At 35.6% G+C, this 23773-nt stretch overlaps 2 protein-coding genes across 4 annotated transcripts in view; one reads left to right on the top strand and one right to left on the bottom strand.

The window, feature by feature from the left end:
• ANKRD34B (ankyrin repeat domain 34B) overlaps positions 1-12614 on the top strand; it is a 38242-nt gene extending 25628 nt beyond the window's left edge. For both annotated transcript variants that reach the window (XM_031966969.1, XM_003759879.2), the window contains 3 exons: positions 4483-4524; positions 4634-4754; positions 10138-12614. In XM_031966969.1, coding sequence (XP_031822829.1) covers positions 10178-11737 — 1560 coding nt within the window. In that variant the 5' untranslated portion in view covers positions 4483-4524; positions 4634-4754; positions 10138-10177 and the 3' untranslated portion in view covers positions 11738-12614. The remainder of the gene's footprint in view (positions 1-4482; positions 4525-4633; positions 4755-10137) is intronic.
• A 7011-nt stretch (positions 12615-19625) lies between these two features.
• FAM151B (family with sequence similarity 151 member B) overlaps positions 19626-23773 on the bottom strand; it is a 49467-nt gene continuing 45319 nt past the window's right edge. Inside the window, exons 6-7 of one of the 2 annotated variants that reach the window (XR_004233959.1) lie at positions 21987-22259; positions 19843-19983 (exon numbers count right to left, since the gene is read on the bottom strand). Coding sequence is in view for 1 of the 2 variants with exons in the window: in XM_003759890.4 (XP_003759938.1) it covers positions 19824-19983 (160 nt within the window). In the remaining variant the exon portion in view is untranslated. Of the gene's footprint in view, positions 19984-21986; positions 22260-23773 lie in introns of both variants that reach the window. The other variant, XM_003759890.4, reaches the window with a different exon arrangement.

Below are 23773 nucleotides of genomic sequence, written 5' to 3'. Positions count from 1 at the left end.
AGAGATCTTAATAGATAGTCTTCAGAGAACTGTCACAACTAATAGCCACTACCCACTTAGGTCATAATTAATATGAGGACAAATGATATCAATAGGAAGAACTTAGGAAACCTTGCTAAGCAAATAGAAAGGGGCAGAGGTGTATGTTTATTCCTACTGCTAACAGAAAACAGTGGTTTCTTAAAATGTAGGAATGATAAGTTCTTGCTTAGAAATGGAGTTCATCTAGCATAAACCAATAAAAACACATTTATCCAGTCTTGTGGATCTGATCACAAAAGCTTTAAAATGAAATGAAAGAAGGAAACAACATATATTTGCCAAGCCTGACTAGCAAAATAAGGAAATTGCAGAAAAAAACAATAATTCATGGATGACAACTTATAAGAAAAAAAAAGACAAGACTCAAGTCCTTAGTTGTCTATATTTAAATAAAGGAATAATAAACATGGCAAACTAGCAATTTTATGCAAGCTGGTAAATTTGACCACTTAAGTAATTACTGGGATCCCTCACTAGAATATGGTTCTAGAAGCATACTTTGTATACAGAAACAATAGAACAGAAAGAAGGTGTGAAATAACATGTATATTAAGAATATTACATATTCTTGTAGGTTGTTTCATCTATTGAAATATATTTATATAAGAAAACCTAGAAACCTATGGGGAAAACAAGGTGAATAGCATTTATGTGAGGACTAATGGAAAGAAAAAGTCATTTCCTGTTTAATGGATGAATTGTATGTACCCTTGGATTTAGGATTCCTATTCATGAGAATTTGGATTTTGAAGGAATAAATTCCAGGAAAATTAGCCTATGAGATTAAAAAATGGAGTATATGCTTTGGACAAGAATGTTTCTAAGAATGAGACTTGGAAATGGAAGTTAGTTAGGAAAGGGAATAAGTATCAAAGACTGAGAAATATTGAGACCATGTCCCTTATATTTGGGTATGTGTGCCCAAGTTAACTTTCTTTAAAGATTAATTTTTAAAAATCTGATACTTAGCATATTCAACAAGCATTTATTATATGTATACTATATACATTATTTCATTTTTTCCACAACAGGCATATAGAATAGACTATATTATGCTATTCCCCTACTTGGTTTTTTTTTTTAATTTTTTATTGATTACTGCTAAGTTCCAAGTTATTTCTCTCCTTCCATCTCAATCCTGCACTAGAGAAGGTCAACATCTGACACAGTTATATATATGAAACTATACAATACATAGTTCCATATATAAGTTCTTTTTCCATATATGGATAGCATCTTCCTTCATAGGTCCTATGTACTTGATTTGAATATTGATATAACTCAGAATAGCTGAGTCATTCACATTTCCTCTTCAAACAATATTGCTGTTACTATATACTCTATTCTCTTAGTACTTTACATTTCACTACTCATGTTTCATGTAACTCCACATTTCCCTACAAATCAACCTCCCCATTATTTCTTGTAGAACATTGGTATTCCATCATACTCATACCACAACTTGTTCAGGAAATTCAGGAAATGGGTATCCCTTCAGTTTCTAGTTCCTTGATACCACAAAGAGAGTTTCTATAAATGTTTTAGAACACATAATTCCTTTTTCCTTTTTTTCCTGATCATTTGGAGAAATAGATTTAATAATGGTATTGTTAGGTCAAAGGATATACAAACTTTGTAATTCTTTGGTCATAATTCCTGGTTGGAGAAGTTTACAATTTCACCCATGGTATATTAGTATTCCAGTTTTTCCACATCCCCTCCAACATTTGTCATATTTCCCTCCTATCATTTTAGCCAATTTGATATGTATGAGATGGTATCTCAGAATTGCTTTAGGCTGCATTTCTCTAATCAATAATGATTTTGAGCATTTTTCACATGACTTATTACATTTGACTTCTTCCTTCAAAATTTACCTGCTTATATCCTTTAACCATTTAACAAGTGAGGAATGACTCATTCTTATAAATCTGACAAAGCTCTCTATATAATTGAGATATGACAGCTTTATTTGAGAAACTGTCCATAATTTTTTTCAATTTTCTGCTCTCCTTTTAATCTTGTCTACATCGGTTTTATTTGTGTGAAAAAAATTTTAATTGAATGTAACCAAAATTATTTTCTTCATACCTCACAATTCTCTCTAACTCTTATTTATTCATAAATTCTTCCCATATTGATAAATACTACGGGTAATATCTTCCATGTTCTTCTAATTTATTATGATGTCTCCCTTTATGTCTAGGTCTATCCATTTTGACCTTATCTTGGTAAATGGTATAAGATATTAGTTTATACCTAGTTCCTACTAGACTGCTTTCCAGTTTTCCCAACAATTTTACTAAACAGTGAATTCTTTTTTTTTTTTTTAATTTAATAGCCTTTTATTTACAGGATATATACATGGGTAACTTTACAGCATTAACAATTGCCAAACCTCTTGTTCCAATTTTTCACCTCTTACCCCCCTCCCCCTCCCCTAAATGGCAGGATGACCAGTAGATATTAAATATATTAAAATATAACTTAGATACACAATAAGTATACATGACCAAAACATTATTTTGCTGTACAAAAAGAATCAGACTCTGAATTATTGTACAATTAGCTTGTGAAGGAAATCAAAGATGCAGGTGTGCATAAATATAGGGATTGGGAATTCAATGTAATGGTTTTTAGTCATCTCCCAGAGTTCTTTTTCTGGGTATAGCTAGTTCAGTTCATTACTGCTCCATTAGAAATGATTTGGTTGATCTCGTTGCTGAGGATGGCCTGATCCATCAGAACTGGTCATCATCTAGTATTGTTGTTGAAGTATATAATGATCTCCTGGTCCTGCTCATTTCACTCAGCATCAGTTCGTGTAAGTCTCTCCAGGCCTTTCTGAAATCATCCTGTTGGTCATTTCTTACAGAACAGTAATATTCCATAATTTTCATATACCACAATTTATTCAGCCATTCTCCAACTGATGGACATCCATTCAGTTTCCAGTTTCTAGCCACTACAAAAAGGGCTGCCACAAACATTCGTGCACATACAGGTCCCTTTCCCTTCTTTATAATCTCTTTGGGATATAATCCCAGTAGTAACACTGCTGGATCAAAGTATGCACAGTTTGATAACTTTTTGAGCATAGTTCCAAACTACTCTCCAAAATGGTTGGATTCGTTCACAACTCCACCAACAATGAATCAATGTCCCAGTAAACAGTGAATTCTTATCCCAAAAGCTCAAATCTTGCAATAATCATTTACTTATCCTATAAGTGACCTCACATACTCCTCTTTGTCTCTGAGTCACAACCAGGGCTTACTGTACCAGCAGATACAAACATTGGCAAAGCCCCACTGCCCCTGAAACCAGGGTATTTACCTATGAGTGACCATAGCCAGCAAGACCTTGTCCCTCTGCACCAAAATCACCAGCTTGTGTTTGCCCCTTCCCACCAAAAGCCACAGCCTGGAACCTTTGGATCTGTTCAGACTGGGCCCCACATCCAGCACCAACAGGGGCTCCTACAAATTTCCCTTGATCAGTTGCCTAACCCCGACATCATCAGTAGGGTAAAAGCTCCAGAAGCTGAGGCTGCTGCCAGTACAGCTCCCTCTGGGCTTGCTGTTGATTGACTCAGCAGTGTCTACACAAGAAATCACCATTACTAGAGGAGTTCAGATCTTTCCTAAATTTCTCCCAAGCTGTCTTAGATTTTATTCCAACTTAATTTTTTCTACCACTCTAAAATTTACTGTAAGAAATTATTTTATACTATTTGTGGAAGAATTTGGGGGAGCCAAGTAGGTTTCTGCCTTATTCTGTCATCTTTGCACAATTCTCTGCCTAGTTCCTCCTGTATTTTCACAATGCCCAGGTATGATTAATTACTTCTTATTACTGAAATTAAAAGACTTCGTTAAAAATATTTACTCCTCCTAGTATATTATAATGTGTTAGTAGGTCATTAAATTTTAATGATGCTACCACTTAGTCCTGCCAAAGAATCCCTGCCACAATGACAGACACGCGTAATCTATCCTGAAGACACTGGGGAAAACACTGAGACAATGCATTCTCAGCCCATTGCATCCCCCGCTTAGACTTGCTTTTCTTATCTGTAAAATGGATATAATAACAGAATGAACTCCACAGGGTTGTTGTGAGGATTAAATGAAGTAATATATGTAAAGCACCATATACATGTTGGCTATTATAATTATTACTAATGTACATCTTCTAGCTCCCACTGTGGAACTTGTGTCTACTAGAAAAGTACCATTGGGAAGTTACTAACTGGAGAAGACAAGGGAAGATTTCATGGATGAATTAGCTTTTGAATTGGGTTTTAAAGGTCTTGATAAGTACTTAATTCACAAAGTTATTGAGATGCCCAAATAAGACAATTCAGGTTACAATACTTCACAAAATTAAATAACTAACGCCAGTTGTTACCATTTTCCCCTATTTTATTACTATTATTAGGCAAAGAAAATAAAGGAAGGAGGACTTTCCAGGCATCTGTGGGTAAGATCACATAATTCATTTCCCTTGATAGTAAATTAGTTTACATAGAAAACCAGTTTTTTGTCTTCCTCACAACATGGTGATGTTTTCTTGCTTTATTATCCTATAGTTTCAGTTACAAAGCACTTTTCAAATGCACTGCGTTCAGAAGCTACATCTGGCATACATTTAATCAGCACAGTTCAACGAACAACCAAGAGGAGGCCATTTTGAACATCACTCTGTGGCAGGTATGTCTAGCTGAGAACAGCTTTTTGGAACATTGCACACACAGAGACACAGACACACACAGGCATGCACGCACTTCTGCATCTGATTAGGTTATTTTCTTGAGATTTAAATCAGTGGGTATTTTATTAAATGCCTGCTTTGTGCATGGATAGGGTAGTGTTGATGTTGTAAGGGATGCAGAAGAAATAAATGATACCAATTACTGCCTTCAAGTTGTTTATGATCTAGAAACATTAAGAATAAGTGCTCTGAAAAAAATATTGTGAAAATAAATAACATCTGCATAACATATTGCTTTCTCTTAAAGTTGTGAATTAATTTTGCTAAAATTCTTACACTAATTTGGTAGTAAATTAATTTTTTCTGTATCATTTAACAATTTTCTAAAGCAAAAAGAATTCATATGTGTGTGTATCTATTGTTGTAGTAGAAAATATATTTTTATATTCTGTGGAATATTGTGCTATTGGAATGAAGACTTACCTGGGAATCAAGAAACTTAGGTTCTAGTCCCAGCCTAAGCAATGAATAACTATGGGCAAGACTTGACCCTCAAAATTGACCTTCAGTTTTCTTTGCTACAAAATGAGATTAGTGGGACAGCTAGGTGGCTTCCTAGTGGATAGAGCACTGAAGTCAGGAAGACCTGAGTTCAAATCTGACCTCAGACACTTAACACTTCCTAGCTGTGTGACCCTGGGCAAGTCACAAATTGCCATAGCAAAAAGAGAGAGAAAGAAAAAGAGAGAGAGAGAAAGAGAGAGAAAGATTAGTACATGGTCCTTAAGATTTCTTTTAACAGTAAAACTTTATTTTCATTGTTTGTATTTATCGTTTATTTTAAATCTACTGAATATGAAATATAAATTTGACTTCAATATACTTTCTGCTATCTCAAGAAAAAATATTCTTTCATTCTTATATTTTGGGCTTACCCAATCACTATAAAATCACTACAATCATTACAAAAAAGAAATCAAAATACAGTTTTTAACTACCCTCTTAGTTAATTAGAAATCTGTTAATATGGCATTAAATTAGGATGCTAGGAGATCGAAAGCTTTTATAATTTTGTTATTCGGTGCATTCGGATATCAGTGTTGAAAAGGACTTGAGAAGTCATTTAGTCCATACTTAACATCAGTCTCCTTGAAAACCTTCCTAACAAGTAATCACCCAGACTGTATTTGAAGAGCCCTCCACTGAAGGTGAATCCATTACCACTCAAGGCAGTCCATTCCAATTTTGTATGGCTCCAGTTGGTAGAAAGTTATCTACTTTTCTGCATCTTTCAGCAATATCTTCTTTCCTCTTGGGCCAAGTAAAAAAAGCACAAAAATTCTTAGAAAAATCCTTCAAGTTCTTGAAGACAACCATCACACCCTTCCAAGTGTTTTCTCTTCCCAACTGAATATCCCCAGTTCCTTCAATGGATCCTCTTTTGTTATTGTTTTGAATTCTTTCACCGTCTTAGATGCTTTCCTTTGTATATGTGCCAATTTGTCAGTCTTTTCTGAAATCTGAAACTCACTCCAGATGTAGTCTAATCAAAGCATGCAACTAAGTAAGCAAAAAGTATTTATTGAGCACCTACTAGGTTCCAGGCACCATGTGAAACATTAGGGATGCATAGATAAAAATGAAATAGTCCCTGCCCTCAAAGGGCTTACATTTTACTGGAAGGAAAATAACATGTATACAGAGAATTCATACAAAATATAAATCAATGAATAACTGGGTGGGGGGTTATCTAATTTCCTTAAAGACTTAGGTAAAGAACTATTTTCTGTAGGAGATCTCTCCCAGACATCCACACTGTTGGTACTTTCCCTTCTAAAGCTACTTTATCTACTGTACCACTCTAAAATGTGTGTGTATACATGTGTGTTTTCTCCCTAATTAGAATGTAAGAAGATCCTTGAAGGCAGGGGATATTTTTGCTTTTTCTTTACATCAACAGGGTTTTTAGCACAGGACCTGGTACATAACAAGAATTTAATAAATGCTTGTTGATTGATTGCTTTGTGAACAGGTGCCACAGATAAAATGAGTCACATCTGACAGGTTTCCAACACATCTCTAAAATTTCAACAGTAGCTATATTTGTACCAGATGAAGTTTTAATCAATTGGAGCCAACAGAAACAGATAATTCAACCTTAATCTGCTTGATTATATAGATATTCCATTCAAGAGTATAGGATCCAAGCTAGTAAGAGTCAATTCTTTGACAAGTATTCCCTTTTTGAGAAGTCAGCATTCATTTCTCTGAAAATTCCACAGGATTGTTCAGTTCTTCATGGTCTGCTGATTATTTTTTCACTGGAAACATTAGCCTCTCAAACTCCAAAACAACCCTTCAGAAATTATGCATGCTTCAGACTTCCATCTTCATCTTGAGCATGAGTCCAGAGACAGAAACTCCTTGTACCTGTTTCACTGACAAGCAATCAGAGAAAGCCTTTGTCAGATGCTATCATTTAGCACTCTGGACCATTCTCTAGGATCAGCTCAAGAGCCCCTTCCAGGATGTCTACATGCCTAAGTGTGAAGCTTTTTAAAATACAGTTTATTGATATTTGGGTGTTTTAAATATCAATCATTTCCTAATAAACAACTTCTATAGTATTTCCCTTTAAAAAGCTAAACAAAACTGTGGTACTACTTGTAACTAAAACTAATTGTGATTTTTATTGGCAGTTCATTTAACTTTCTATTCTTAATTTAACCATTTGTTAACAGTACCTGGTGCATAATAGACATTAACAAATGCTAGCTGATTGAATGATTGATTGAACAAAGAAGCAAAGTCTGTTTTAATCTCATTTTTCTGGAATCAGAATTGGCCACTGAATTTCACCTCAGTTTTATGTCACAAACATTTTATTTTAACAATGACTTTTTTTTTTGGTAACACATTCATTTGTAAATATATTGCTCTCCTCCTGCCCCTGCCCAACTTTATAGTAATGACCTCACTATTTATTCAGTCATTCCCCAATGACTGGACATTTGTCATTTCAAGTTTTGCACTGTTACAAATAAAGTGGTTGTTGATATTTTTGAACAAATATATCTTTTCTTTATGTCAACATCTTTAGGTACTTGCCCCAAAATAGAATTACTGGGTCAAAGGGTATGATCAGTTTGGGAGTGTATGCTCCAAAAAGTTTACTCTAATCCAAAGTCCCAGTAAAGATATGATAATGCTTCTATCTTTGCATCTCTGCCAACACTGGTTTTTTGTTTTGTTTTGGGTTTTGTTATTTTTTGTTGTTTTATATCTATTTGATTATTGTAATGTGGTATTCAATCATTTTGATTTATCTTTCTAATAGATAGAAAAATCTGAATAGCTTTTTACATGGCTATAGTATAATACTAATAATTTGGGGATCAGGAAGACATGAATTCAAATTCCTCTTTTGACCACTTTTTATACAGTCGTTATGGCATTGTTGTGGCTACTTTGGTACTATGGCAGATAAAGGACTGGACCTGGAGCACCAATTCAAATCCTGCCTCAAAAATTTATTAGTTATATAACCCTGAACAAGTCACTTAGCTTCCCTCTAAGTTTTCTCTTCTATAAAATGGTAGGTTTGGACTTGATGGCTTTTGAAGGATTCTTCCAGCCATAGTGAATCTATGAACCTATGAACAACGTCAGAAGAGGAGAAATAACTCCAATAAGAGTCAGGCTACTTATTATGATTCTCGTTACAGACAAGGGACTGATTTCAATAAATATGGTTTCCACAATACAATATATAATATTGTATATACTAGTGAAATCTCAGGTATGAATTTCCCTCACCCCCCCCAAAAAAAAAATTCCTCCTTCAAAAATTGTTCAGATCCTTTGATTCTTCCTCTTCTAGATAGTGTGTTTTATTCTGTAGGACAAATATTCATTCCTTATAAATTCTCTATGTCCAATCATTATATGATAGATTTGTAATGTTTTTCTTCAATGTTTTCCCCCTTTTTTTAAAAAAAGAGATTGCTTTTATTTATAAAAATATCATTTCTTTATATAATTAAAAATCAATATTTTTCTCTAAAAATGTCTTTGATTTGTTTTTTTTTCCCTTTCCATAATTGAGATAAATCTATAATTGTTTTTTCCAGAATTTTTTTTAGCTCATTGACTTAAAGTCTGGTACTTCACATGAACTAAGGCATGACTCTAAACCCATTTTCCTCTCCATAATTGCTTAATGTTCCCAAGATTTTATTGAATTTAATTTTTGAATTCTATCCTTGTGTGTTTATTATTGTTATTGATACCAATGATTTCTCCCATATATTAAGTTTCTACTTCTGGTTTCTCTGTTGTGATTTATTGTTCTACTTCTCTGTTATTTCCCAATAACCTACACTTCTTAAAATGATTGCTTCAAAATACATTTTGAAATTTCTTTTATGTCAGTCCCTAGGGAGAGCGGGCTCAGATTTGGTGCAGTTTCTATTCAGCAAGGTCATGTCAAAATGCAGCAGGTACTGGGTGAATCTGCTTCTCAGCTGTCATTGAGCTCCATTTTGAAGATCAATCTGTGGAGCCTCAGTGCTGGAGTAGCTGGTTCCAAAACACAATATGGAAGCCATTGAGCTTGCAAATGATGGAAATTCCCTGATAAAAGTGGTTCATCTTCTAGGTCGTCACATGGCTCACTTTCTTGATCTTTTGGAGCTCAGGAAGTCTTAGCTGTCTACTGAGCTTTTTTTCCTGTAGAGGTGGAAATAGGCACACCAACCATAGAAACAATAGCTCTTGGACCACATGAGTCTGAAGACTGTCTCTCCATTGAGAATTTAGCTCTTCCCTCCTTACTTCAACAGCACCAGGAAGGGAAAAGCCGGATCAAGAACCAGATTCAAGCTAAAAAGTGTCCTTTGAATGTACCCTGGTTCCAGCTACTCAGCTGATCAACAATTGTACACTCATCTGATTAGCAGGCTAACACCACTTTGACAGAATGACTTGCAGAGGCTGCACTCAAAGGAGCATTACCTTCACCAGGTCTCTTTGAAGGCTCCCTAATCTCTTCCACCTGGAGGTCTGCATCAGCTCCTCCTCCTTATGCACCCCCATTACAGCAATGTGATTATTGCATTTCGTGTCATAACCATGGAAGTTCAACGTGTTGGGTTTTTAAATAGCATTTTTATTCCTTAAAAACAGTTACCAATATGAAATTTGTATATCATGTAATTCTGTATTGCGTTTTGCCCAACTCATTTTCGTGGAAATTGTTTAATTATCATTTCCTTTATAGCGTCTGTCTGCCATGCCTTCCCCAGAAATTAAAATTATTAAGACGGTGAATATAAGTCGGAACCTTGAGTTTGGCTGATATTTTTAATGTTCTTCTCCAACTAGGTCGCTGTCACTCCTGCAGTCTGGCTTGGAGAGTTTCAAGATGGATGAAGCCGTAGAGCTTTCGAGTGATGGAAACTCCCTGCTAAAAGCGGTCTATCAAAGCCGGCTGCGCTTGACCAGGCTCTTGTTGGAAGGGGGCGCCTACATCAACGAAAGTAACGATCGTGGGGAAACTCCTTTAATGATAGCTTGCAAGAGCAAGCACATCGACCACCAAAGCGTCAGCAAAGTCAAAATGGTCAAGTATCTGCTGGAAAATAATGCCGATCCCAACATACAAGACAAAACTGGCAAGACAGCCCTGATGCACGCTTGCTTAGAAAAGGCGGGCCCCGAAATAGTCTCTTTGCTGATAAAAAGTGGCGCCGACTTGACGCTGCAAGACCACTCGAGTTATTCAGCCCTGGTTTATGCTATCAATTCAGAGGACAAAGAGACCTTGAAGGTTCTCCTCAATGCTTGCAAGGCGAAAGGGAAAGAGGTCATCATCATCACTACAGCCAAGTCTCCCTCGGGCAGGCACACTACCAAGCAGTACTTGAATGTGCCTCCTGGGGACATGGAAGGATTTCACTCTCCAACTTCCTGTACTACCCCTTCCGAAATAGAGATTGAGACCGCTTCTTCTCCCCACGCAGGCTCCTCTGACCTGGATAAAGGGCTTTTTGGCTTTAAAGATCTGGATCTTTCAGACAGCAGTGATGATGCTTCAGAATCAGGTTCCCCTACTAGAAGACCTGCTGCCGTTCACAGTGGGCCTAAGCTGGGCCAAGCACAACACTTGCATTTAGATCCCCGGATAAAAAATTCTCCTTCAGTCTTGCACAAGACTAAAGTGGCCTCTTTACAAGAAGAGCTTCAGGATATTACACCAGAGGAAGAGTTCTCTCTGAAACTGAACGGGCTGGCCTTATCCAAGCGGTTTATCACCCGACACCAAAGTATTGATGTGAAAGACGCCGCACATTTGTTAAAGGCCTTTGAACAGGCCGGCTCCAGGAAAATGTCTTATGATGAGATCCATTCTCAGCCCTTCTTTTCCGAACCAGGCAGTTCCGGCAGTGACCTCCCAGCGGACCAAGACCCGGAGTCAGCAACTCAGGCGATGTTTGTTTCTACCCTGAGAAATATTGTCCAAAGGAGAAGCTCGGGGGCAAATCACTATAGTTCCGATTCTCAGCTCACTACCGGGCTCACTCCGCCAACTTCAGAAGACGGAAAAACGTTTGGAGGAAAGAAAAAAATCCTCTGCCCATCTCCACCGGCGCTGGCGGGGGCTAAGGAACTGCCAGAGAGTGTGCCTCCCGGGCCCCTGAGCAGGAGAAATCACGCCATGCTGGAAAGGCGCGGCTCGGGAGCCTTCCCACTGGATCACCCCGCACAAACCCGTCCAGGCTTTCTTCCCCCCTTAAATGTCAATTCCCATCCTCCTATCCCGGATGTCGGTGTTAGCAACAAGATTTCCAGTCTCTTTTCTTGTGGACAAAAGATACTCGTGCCCACCGTCCCCACTTTTCCCAAAGAGTTCAAAAACAAGAAAATGTTGTTAAGGAGACAGTCGTTACAAACGGAACAAATTAAGCAATTAGTAAATTTTTAAAAGGTAACCCAGAAATACATTTACATGACGCGCGTGTGTCTGAAAGGCAGAAGGAGCCTTGAAAGGTTGTCTAGCTCATCCTCCTTCCTCCACGGAAACAGTAACTCAATGGGTATCCATTAGGAGTTGAGCATTATTTTAGGCACTGTGGTAATAAACCCTTAGATATAAGAGATAGTCACTGCCTTTGGGCAGTTCAAACCATCTAAACTACTGGGGTGTGTGTGTGTGTGTGTGTGTGTGTGTGTGTGTGTGTGTGTGTGTGTCCTGGTGAGAAGATTTTTCCACCAATACAAATGTGCAACTTACCTGTAACTTGCTTAGCATAGTGTCTGGCACATAGTAGGTGCTAAATAAGTGCTTGTTGACTGACTTCATAGTTAGTTGCCTTGAACACTAAGAAATGAAGTAACTTTCTCAGAGTGATTTTTCCATCGAGAACGTTCAGAAGTAGGATTTGAACCCACCTTTTCCCGACTATCAAGCCACTTCTCCACCCACTACATCACGTGGCCTCTCACTCAAATGCAGATCGGAAGTTCCTATTTCTAATACAACCTTTCATCTTCCCTATAATAACATATAATAACCAGGTTTAATAACCTTCATGTGGTCCAAGTTTTTCATTTAAATAAAAAATCAAAGAAAGTAAAAAGGGCCACATTGTTTTGCTGCAGTTCTGTAGACTTTTCATATTTACCAAAATATTTTATAAAGTAACTGTTCAAGTCAATGAATATCAAAGTTCATGCTGCCCAAGGTATAAAAGTGAAACATTATGATTGTAATGTAATTTTCTGGCTAGCCTTCCCCCTCCCTCTATCACCAAAACAAACTATGAGTAAGTAGGAATTTAATTAAAATGAAAAAATAAAAACCAAAGCAGCGAGACTAATAAATTTCTTTTTGGAAGCACTATTCATATAATCAGCTGCTGCATCACCATGAGAACGTTGACCAATGTGGCAAAGTGCTGATAAAAAGATTATAAGTTATTTCAATACCATATCTGTGTGTGTGTGTGTGATTATTCTCCAATTTGCTTTCTTCTCCATGCTTACTAACTTCTATGACCATCAATGGAAATTACTGTTAGATTGCCAATAATAAACTATAATTATAGATCAAAAGTAAAGAAACAGTCATTTTGAATTATAAAAAATAATTTAAGAGGTTATTTCCAAAGAAGCACTCATTTAATTGCAAACAGATTATCTTTAGTTTTTAGTAAGCATTGACTAAATGTTCATTTAGTTTAAATATTGAATATAAGGTTACATTTAATTAAGAAACCCAAAAGAAACTTAATAAAAGAGTGCACTAACTGGTTAGAAATGTCATTATAAATATTTTACTTCTGATTTGCAATAAAGCTAGGCTAATTGTAGACTTGTATCTCTACATCCCCAAATATTCAAGCATAGTATTTCGATTCATCTAGTTTTTTAGGACCCGAGAATGATTTCCAAACAATATTGTCTTATGATTTGGAAATGTGTTATAAAACCCAGTTCCTTATCTCGGACATAGTAGTTACATAACAACCTATGAGCAAAATTATCTAGCACCCGAAAATATGAATTTAATATTTGTGGTTCACAGTTTTTAGATCTTTCTCCACATCACTTTAATATTAACCTAACATATAATTATGTAAGAAAACAATTCTGTATTTCCTAATTTTCATTTTATGCTGCTTTTTTAGTAATTTGATAGAAGCAAGTTGCACTGTATATGTTACTGGTTTAGTTGTGTATAGTTGAACATTTTGAAGAAAATATTTAATTACAGGGTTTTGTTACTTGATGTTTCCATGGATGAGTCATATGATTAGAGAAATCTTTTTTGATCCAGACCACTGTTCTAAGGAAATATACCTGGTGTTTATAGATGTTGTTATTCAATCACTTGAGGTGTGTTCAACTCTCCATGACCCCATTTTGGGGGTTTTCTTGGCAAAAGATACTAGAGTGATTTGCCATTTCCTTTTCCAGGTATTTCTAGATAGCTAAGCCTACACATTTCTTATTACTTGCAAAGTTGTTTGCTTTTTAGTTTTAAAGATATATACTGGAAAGAAAATGCATATAGTTCTATTCATAAATCAGCATACTCTATAAATAAAAGACTTTAAAATGTAGTTTTGAATGTTGTCTGCCTTTGACTTATTAATGAAAAATATTTTTATTGATTTCACAAGAATTATTTGGTTACATGTGAAATTATCTTGAGATAAAGAAAACCACAAAATAATAGCTCCTTACTCTTCTTACTCCTTAAAAGATATGAAGTGTGATGAGCTGTTTATAGCAGTCATCTTTTTAAATAGTTTATGAACCAACTTTTTTTTTTAAGCTTTTCTCTAGGCTCCAAAGAGATTCTTCCTCAATATCTACTTATACCCAGAGTCAATAGCACAAAAGCTCCAAGTAAATTTTTATGAGACATAGCATTGGCAACAAAAAACAAATATTTGTGTACAATTCTATATTCTTAGCTAATACATAATGGAAACAATGAGCATTCATCCCCTATTTTCCACCCTCTGTTCTCACAACATGAAAAAGACTCACCCTTTTCTTGTTTTCTGTGTCTTTAACAATATCCTTAAATTAAAAGACTCAAAATAGGAAACCAAAGTAAAACTCTCAATGTGAAACTATTGGAAAATAACAGTAAATGCTATGTGATATACTCTAGCCTGCCAATGTCAAGGTATGTAATGGCAGCAACTTTTCATGTTTTTGCAATGCAACTTCCTCATACCATATTTATTTAGTTAGTTATTTTTTGCTGAGGCAATTAGGATTAAGTGACTTGCTCAGGGTCACAATCCACATGATTGTGTTAAGTGTCTGAGACCAGATATGAACTCAGGTCCTCCTGACTTCAGGACCACTGCATCACTTAGCTGCCCCTATTTTTACTTTCTTAAAGCCACCTTAGAAACCCAATGTTACCTTTTTAAAAATGTCTAATGAATTCTTTACAAACATTTTTAACCTAAATATAAAACAAAAAATTGTCCAGAATTACTGTTCATAGATTTTTATTTAAAAGTAAAAAGAAACAAATTAAAAGAAATACCAGAGATGAAGGAAGATATCTTCTGAGCCACAAAGTATCAACTCACCTGAATGAAAAATAAGACCTGTACAAAACATGTAAAGAGAAATGAAAGCTGTAATGCAAATTTATGAACATCAGTGAGGACTCTCAACCCCACTATTCAGAAGTTTCGCTTTAGCATTTTGGTTGGTGACTAAAGTTCTAATAGTACTTTCAATTTTGTATAGTAAGTGCTTTCTTTTGCCAATGAGTGAATGAATGGGGTGGTAGATGAGGATAAGGTAGAAAACAGCTTTGTTCTATTTCTTGTGGGACTTGCCCATTTACACTGTAGGGCTAGCATGCTAAGGAGCTGGTCAATGGAGGAAGAACCAAAATCTGAGGCAGAAATCAAATTGAGAGAAACCTTGCTTTCACTTGGAAGGAAGGAAAGAAGAGAGAGAAAGGAAAAAGCACTCCTATTATCACCATTCAGGTGCTCATAGACTAGAAGAGAAAATGAAAAAGCCCCTTGGAGAATCATAATATGGATTGTTTGTATTATATGTACAAAATTTCCCAGTACAAGATTTCCACCCCACTCAACATTCCCCTTCTATATAGTAAAGGAGGTACTTCTCTCCTAAATGGTTGGTAGATTATTCTGAAGGGAGATTGAACGCTTAAAGAGGAGCTAGCTATATGGACAGACAGAATTTGTGCTTTGTTGTATTAAGAAACACAGTAAACATTTAAATATATCAGATACATGTACCAGTGTCTGTATAGACCAATAGTTTGCAAAACTCTTTTTTGTAAGGTGGGTACAATATATATTTAAAATATATAGATCATAGGATCAGAAAACTAGAAATTACCTAAAAGGACATCTAATCCAATCTTCTTATTTTATAGATATGATAACTGAGACTCAGAAAAGTGAGGGAGCCAAGGTACATAGACAATATGGAAGTAGGATATGAACCCAAATCTTCTGACTCCAGAGTCACCACTTGTTCCATTGAGCCACAAGTCTCCAAAGACTTACATGACTGCCTATGATCACATGGCACATGGCAGAGGAAGGATTCAAATGTCAATCTCTCCTGACTCCAAGTTCTAATGCTCCATTGTACTCTGATGCTTTTCTCATGAACTTAGAGGTGATGGCATTCACTACTAACACCTGTATGGCTATTACTTTTCCTATAGCCAGACATCTCCCTGTGCTCAATTTGCCATGCTTCCACTTCTCCAGTGCTCTTATTACCTCTTAAGCCCCTGGAAGATATCATAAAACCTCAGTTCACTGGATTTTTCGTATACTCTTCTACATATGGCTTGCACTTTAGAAAGATTTCTATAATAAGAGTAAATCTAAGAAAAAAACTGACTTTTTTTTTGCACTATTTCCCATGATAGTACCAAAAATTTGAACAATATATAGAAGAAATGTGACAACATCTGTCAGTTGGAAAATTGAAATAGGCGGCAATTAATCACCTTTTGTGGTTCCCCATCCTAAGAACCGTTCCCCCTCACCCCATCTAACAGTTCTTGTTATTTAGTTGTTTTGGAGCAAAACTGAGCAGCTGCAGCCACATGGGCCTCTCTCTCAGCAGCTGGACCTGGCTGCGCTGGCCTTCTGGACTCCTGGCAAGGACAGGTTTCCCTGAAGGATGTCTAGACTGAATCTCCTAGTATTCACAGCATTTTGAAGAGACTAAGACTTTTTAACAGGCCTCCTAGCATCAATGTCACTAGCTATATAGAGATGGTAATAGTTGATATCAGTGGGATGCAGTTGAATGAAAAAGCAGCATTATTGTCTAATAGAACATTTAACTTGAATCTGAATCTCAGCACCACAGACAACTTGCACACCACTCAGATCTGTCTTTTTTCCCCCCATGGATTGGCAGCTGGCCATCTTTGCAAACGAGATGCCAGGGGAAAATACCCAGGGGATCATAGAATGCCATCCTGATACCATTGTATCATTCATTTGGCCTCTGCTCCCAGAAGTCCATCCAAACCCAGCTCTCAATCTGCAAGCTACCCCAAACTGGCCAGTTTAAAGAATGCATCGGCACTATCTAAAGCATAGCTTTCCTGCTAAATTCTGCCTTAGTGTGGCTTGAAGAGCCATTTCTTACATACTAGGATTATTCCATGATGAAAACTGGTTTAGTCCAGACATAGAGGAAACCAGTACAAAAGAGAAAATTCTTACAAATTGTATTCTGTATCCCAGATGAAATACTAAGCAATATAAGTAGAATCATTTTAAAATTTTTACAGGCTCTTTACATTTTTCCTCTTTTACATTTTACACCCACTTTAAAATTTTCCAGCCTCAAACTTCTCCCTCCAATCCATTTTCCGCAGTGATGCCAAAGTAATTGTCCTAAAGAAGAAAAAAAAATTAAGTATCTACTAATATGCCATGCACTTTATAAACATTTCATTTAATCTTTACAACAAAGCAAATCAGGAGCTATTATAGTCCTTATTTTACAGTTGAGGAAACTGAAGCAGGTAGCAGATAAATGACCAGTCCAGGGTCAAGCAGAAGTATCTGAGCCACATTTGAACTCAGGTCTTCTTGACTTCGGGCCTAGAGCTCCAGCTGCTGTGCTACCTGGCTGCCAAGGATGGGCCTCTGTCACTTCCCTTCTCTAAAACTTCAGTGGTTTCCTTTTGTCTCCAAAATCATAGGAGAGAGATGAGCCCTGTACCTACGTCTTCCAGTGCCAAGCCTGGCATTCTTTTCCATGGCAAAGTCCTTCACAGCTTTACTTTGATCTATCTCTAGTCATTATCATATATAATTCTCCCCGGATCCTACAGTCCAGCTAAGCTAAGGTTTTGGCTGTTCCTTATTTAGTAAAAGGAGATAGAGCTGAGGACCAGAGGCAGAACAGCCATCTCTAGCCTCTTTTCCCCCCACCTTTTCCAAGAGTCACTTTTTTTTCCTGCCAGGAGAGGCATCAGAAAGTTGGGATCAAAGCCACAGAATGAGGGATCGGGGAGGTTACTGGGCTAGAATGATCTGCTACCTTAAACAGTGTTGGCCTATGAGAAATAATAAGGTTCAATCTAACTTCTGAGTGCCTTCTCATTTGGAGGAGAAGGGGAGTCCAATCTCTATTTTCAAGGCTTTGACCATTTCCCACCTAATACCAACTCTAAAATGAAGACACATTGTAAATGGCAAAGAAAACCATTTATCCAAATCACAGCAAAATAGAAATAAGAGAAAGTATGAAGAGAATATATATTAGGCAAGAGAATATTCATCATTCAATACATAGTGAAGGTGCTTTTCTATTGGGAATGAGTTATCTCAGTTCGATCAAGAGAGGTGATGCTGGATCTCAACCAAAAGGAATCTCCTTACAGTTTCTAACGGAGCTAGCTGGGACTAGGGGCATGAGGGAAACTACTCACTCTTCTCATGTTTTCCCAGTCTTTCCCTTCACCAATCTAAAGTGGGGTTGGCCTGTTCCATCTTCTCTCTTTCCCCCACTTTTTTTCTTTTGGTGAGGCAATTGGGATTAAATGACTTGTTCGAGATCATAAACTAGTATTTGAAGCCAGATTATCAGCTTCTCTCTTGAAGTCAAAAGCCAAGAGTGGCAAAATGATTCAAGTCTGACCAGTCACAAAGGGAACTGGCCTCCTAAAGCATCCAGAAGGGATTCTAAAGGAATACTCTTTCTTAATGAATTCCCAAAGAGGGCTGGTCATAAAGAATCTAGAAGAGGAAGCTTTATGAGTCCCCCAGAGCTCAAAGGGGATCAGTAAAGGCTGGAGATCTTTTACCTCTCACTACGCAGATAAGGCCTTCAATTCCACCTATAGAGAGGTCCAAACCAATGGCTTTGAAACAGGGGTCATACATATAACTCTCCATTTCCTCCCTCCATGTCTTGATACAGATGGTCCTTCAGGTATGGAATGGCCTCCCTCCTGACCCTGGCCTCAGAGAACCCTCAGATTCCTCTGAAGCTCAACTCAACTTCTATAGCACACAAAGATTTTCCTGCCGCTAGTGCCTTCCTCATCACTCAGGACTTTGCATTTATTTTGTATGTGATGTTTATGTATGCACATATCTTTTCCAGAATGTAAGCTCCTTAAGGGAAGAGTAACTTTTGCTTATGTTTCTCCAGAGCCTGGTGCTTGGCACATCAATGATACTTAATAAGTGCTCACTGACTGACTCACTGGCAATGAATGAAGAAGAGAAAGAAGAGGTAAAAATAAAGTAATATCAGTAAATATAGAGGAAGATCTAAACAAGGACAGATAGTAGAATGTACATAAATTGACATATTATATGTGTGTCTATCTATATACATACATACACACCTATGTATGGGGGCAGGAGGGGCGTTAGACAATCTGGGTTAAGTAACTTATCCAGGGTCACACAGCTAGTAAGTATTTGATGCCATTGAAACTCTGGTCTTCGTGACTTCAGGGCCAGTGCTCTAGCCACTCTGTGCCACCTAGATGTTCCTTTTGAAAGATATTTCAGAGGTAGAACTTAAATGTTTATTAGTTATGAGGGAGGAAAGAGAAATAATCTATAATGTTAATGGTTTTGAACTTGGGTAGGTAGGTATATAGTGGAGCTATCAACAAGCAACTAGATTGTTCAGTGGATAGAATGCCAGGTGTGGAGTCAGGAAGACTCATCTTTCTGAGTTCAAATCTGGCCTCAGATACTTATTAGTGGTATGACCCTAGTCAAGTCATTTTACCCTGTTTGCCATAGTTGCCTCATCTATAAAATGAGCTGGAGAAGGAAATGACAAACTGCTCCAGTATCTTTGTCAGGAAAACTCCAAATAGGGTCACAAAGAGTTGGATATGACTGAAACAACTAGATAACAACCACAGAACCATCAACAGACAAATCTGTAAAACATATCAATCTGTAATTACAATATACAAAGTAATTCAGGGGTTTTTTAAAGTCCAAAGCAAACTAAGTATGTGAAATAAGAATGTATGGAAATTTGTAAGCTTTTTATTTTTCAATTTCTATTCCAATAGTTTGTTTGAATTCTTGGTTTTGTGACTCTAAGATATCATAGAAAACTTGCTTTTTCCCAAAATGTTCTCTGACAAAGAGCAAATCTTCAGTGGGGTATATATCATCTTTTCCTGTCCAAATAGTCAGACTGTACCTGCATTAAAATTGAAAAGAAAAAAAAATAGTTAAAAATGAAATCAGAGATGATGACAAAAAATTCTAATAAGAGCTAAAGTAATGACTTAAGATTTATTTTTTTCAATTACAAATAGATTTTAGATGGAAGAATTTTATATGGGTGAACCATTTAGAAAGTGAAAATAAATCTTAGGTGAAGTGATGAGTTTTCTGCTTGCTGTTTCAATATTCACATTTCTTTTTCATAAATAAAGGACAGATAAGTCAAAGTATCTGTATCTAGCTGTTATACCTATAGAAGCAACACATAAATGTTTAGTGACTATTAAGAAGCCTAGCATATTACATTGGTTTTCAGGTTATGCTACTACTAATCAAAAAAACTGGTCCTCACATTCACATATCACAAGTGAGAGTGGGTTTTTTTTAATAACAAGAAAAATAACAGCACCTTAAGTTTATACAATTGTTTATAGTGGAGGAAACACTTTACAGATATTTATAGATACAGATCCTCACAAATCTGCAAGGTAGGATAAGGAAAATGGTCGAAAGGGGAACAACGTTTTGCTAAAATAACATATTTCTACTCTTAAGGGATAGAGAAGGGTTATATTTGTGTGCTAGTTAAAAAAAGAGAGGAAAGTATTTATCACATGCTGATGTCTGGTAGCATTTCAGAAGAATGAAAAATAGATGAAAATTTCTGAACTACCACAGTAATTCTGTATGAGAATGCAGAACAGAAATATGAAGTTCTGTCTATAGCCTTTTTTTGATGCTTTTGTCAAAACAGCCTTACTACTCTGTTGATAAACTCTAAAAAGAAACTGACATAAATATTTAGGAGGGCATGTTCTAATACTGTTAGTTTAATATGACATTGTTATTTATAGAAAAAAACCAAACCACTCAAGAGTATTAAATATATGAATTTAAATCAAATCAATTTAAAGACTCAATTATAAATTTATATTAATATTAAAATGGCTGGAATCCCTGAAAACAATGTAATTTTTATTTTTATCATCATTACAATAGTAATTGGAAATTGTTATTTTGGAATTTAAGAGGTAGAAATGATTAAGAGAAAAGTTTGTTGTGAGGAAAGCACTTCAATCTTAAAGTAATACACATGTAATACACATTTATTTATACCCATAACATGAATCCAAAAACTGTAACTCCTTTTTACTATCTTCAGATATATTACAAAGAACAATTCTTAAGGGTATGATGATAACATATAATAGCTATCAGGTGGATATATACACTGAAAGTAGGGCAACAGAAAAGCCTAGAACGGAATAAAAAGAAATTGAAATATCTTCTATGTCATGATTCCAGGTCAGAATTCAAAATGGAGTAGGTTAAGAAAAATTACTATAAAAATAATACTATATGCTATTAAATATAGTGCCAAATAACTATCCTTCAAATATATGTGTGTGTGTGTATATATATATATATATATATATATATATATATATATATATAATTTAAAAGTTCAACATTTATTTTTATTAAAAACATTTGAAAGTATTCATATAAATGGATTTATTCTTAAATTGATAAAAAAAAATAGCATTTATCTAAAGCCATCAGGAAGCATTATTTGTAATAAGGATAAATTAGAATCTTTCCCAGTAAGATCAGGTGTGAAATAAGAATGCTCACTGTCACCAATATTATTCAATACTGATTTGGGAAATCTGTTTGGAATTGGAAATGGGAAACCTTTCTAGGCAAAGAAATCTTTATTAAAAGAAACAAAGGTGATAAGTCTACAGTCTGCCTATTATGGCCTGAGACCCTGAAATGCAAAATTCACATTTATATAACCCTAACCCTAAATATGTTAAGTTATATGCATAACTTATTCGTGATGAAGCCATATTCATGTTTTCTTACTCCATTATCACTTCTTTCTAAATACTTCAATACATTCTTTTTAATAAAATATTATAACATTTTCTTAATTTAAATAAAGCTTGCTGTCCCATAATTTGCTAATTATACCTTTTTTTGCCATTAAAGAGTCAAGATCTTTGCTCCTCTCCAGTCCTTTGATATCTCTCCCATTCTCCACAATCTTTCAAAGATCATTGACAATGGCTCAGCAGTTACACAGATTAGTCCTTTCAATGTTTTGAGAAGTAATTATTACTTGTATGATGGCTTAAACTAATTGAAGGCAACTGAGTGCTTGATTTCTATCTTTTTACTTATCTGTTTTTCAATTCTCTGTTAACCATTTTTGTTTTAGCCTTTCCTATCCAAAGATCATTCTCCCTGGCAAAAAAAAGAAAGAAAAGCAAAATTTTGTGAGCCAGTAAAACTCCATATCACATAGGCTTCTTTGAAGTAGTAATAGATAGATAGATATATTAACAATGTATTTAGTTTTCATGTTGCCTATTACACAAATAGTCAAACCATCAATTTTATAAAATATATTTAATTATCAATTAATCTGTATGAAATTAATTAGTTAAAACAAAATGCAATAATTTGTGCTAATTCATCTATATGTTCTTATCTGGTGTCTCATGTATTTGATGTCTAGAAATTTAGCAGGTTGCTGTGCAACAGTATTGTTTTCAACCAAAAAAGCTATTTGACTTTGCCAATATCTACATACTCTATGTAATTAAATTTATTTACAAAGACTAGACAAAGCTTTACTTGTATACCAGCATTACATAGCATTTTAACACTAAAGGAAAGAAATTGTCACATTGGTCTGAATATAGAGGCTATGCTTTCTCCCTCTCCCAAAATAAAACTTTTAAAATCATAGTGTGATCTATAATCACATTCTTAATAAAAGGAAAATCTTTATCACTAAAGATGAAGAATGATGATTAAAAATTAATAAAATGCCTTTCCTTGAAATATAAAATTTCCTTGAATATAATTTCCTTTATATTTACTTGAAATATAAAAACCATTCACTAAGCAGGTATTTATGAAATTATTTTTCAGTGGATGTATATTTTTTCTTTCAAAGACATTGTATTTTAAGAATGAAGCCTATATTTAAAGGTTGGTGGCCTTTAGTCAATATATTTTAATGAATAACTGCTATTCAAAATGTTAACCTTATGTTTTTTTTTAATTTTTTTTTTATTTAATAGCCTTTTATTTACAGGATTTATACATGGGTAACTTTACAGCATTAACAATTGCCAAACCTCTTCTTCCAATTTTTCACCTCTTACCCCGCCCCCCACCCCCTCCCCTAGATGGCAGGATGACCAGTAGATGTTAAATATATTAAAATATAACTTAGATACACAATAAGTATACATGACCAAAACATTATTTTGCTGTACAAAAAGAATCAGACTCTGAATTATTGTACAATTAGCTTGTGAAGGAAATCAAAAATGCAGGTGTGCATAAATATAGGGATTGGGAATTCAATGTAATGGTTTTTAGTCATCTCCCAGAGTTCTTTTTCTGGGCATAGCTAGTTCAGTTCATTACTGCTCCATTAGAAATGATTTGGTTGATCTCGTTGCTGAGGATGGCCTGATCCATCAGAACTGGTCATCATCTAGTATTGTTGTTGAAGTATATAATGATCTCCTGGTCCTGCTCATTTCACTCAGCATCAGTTCGTGTAAGTCTCTCCAGGCCTTTCTGAAATCATCCTGTTGGTCATTTCTTACAGAACAGTAATATTCCATAATATTCATATACCACAATTTATTCAGCCATTCTCCAACTGATGGACATCCATTCAGTTTCCAGTTTCTAGCCACTACAAAAAGGGCTGCCACAAACATTCGTGCACATACAGG

Source organism: Sarcophilus harrisii, chromosome 1 (assembly GCF_902635505.1).
Source record: "Sarcophilus harrisii chromosome 1, mSarHar1.11, whole genome shotgun sequence".
Taxonomy (NCBI): domain Eukaryota; kingdom Metazoa; phylum Chordata; class Mammalia; order Dasyuromorphia; family Dasyuridae; genus Sarcophilus; species Sarcophilus harrisii.
The sequence above is the reverse complement of the archived record's forward strand: the minus strand, read 5'-3'. Positions and strand labels throughout refer to the sequence as shown.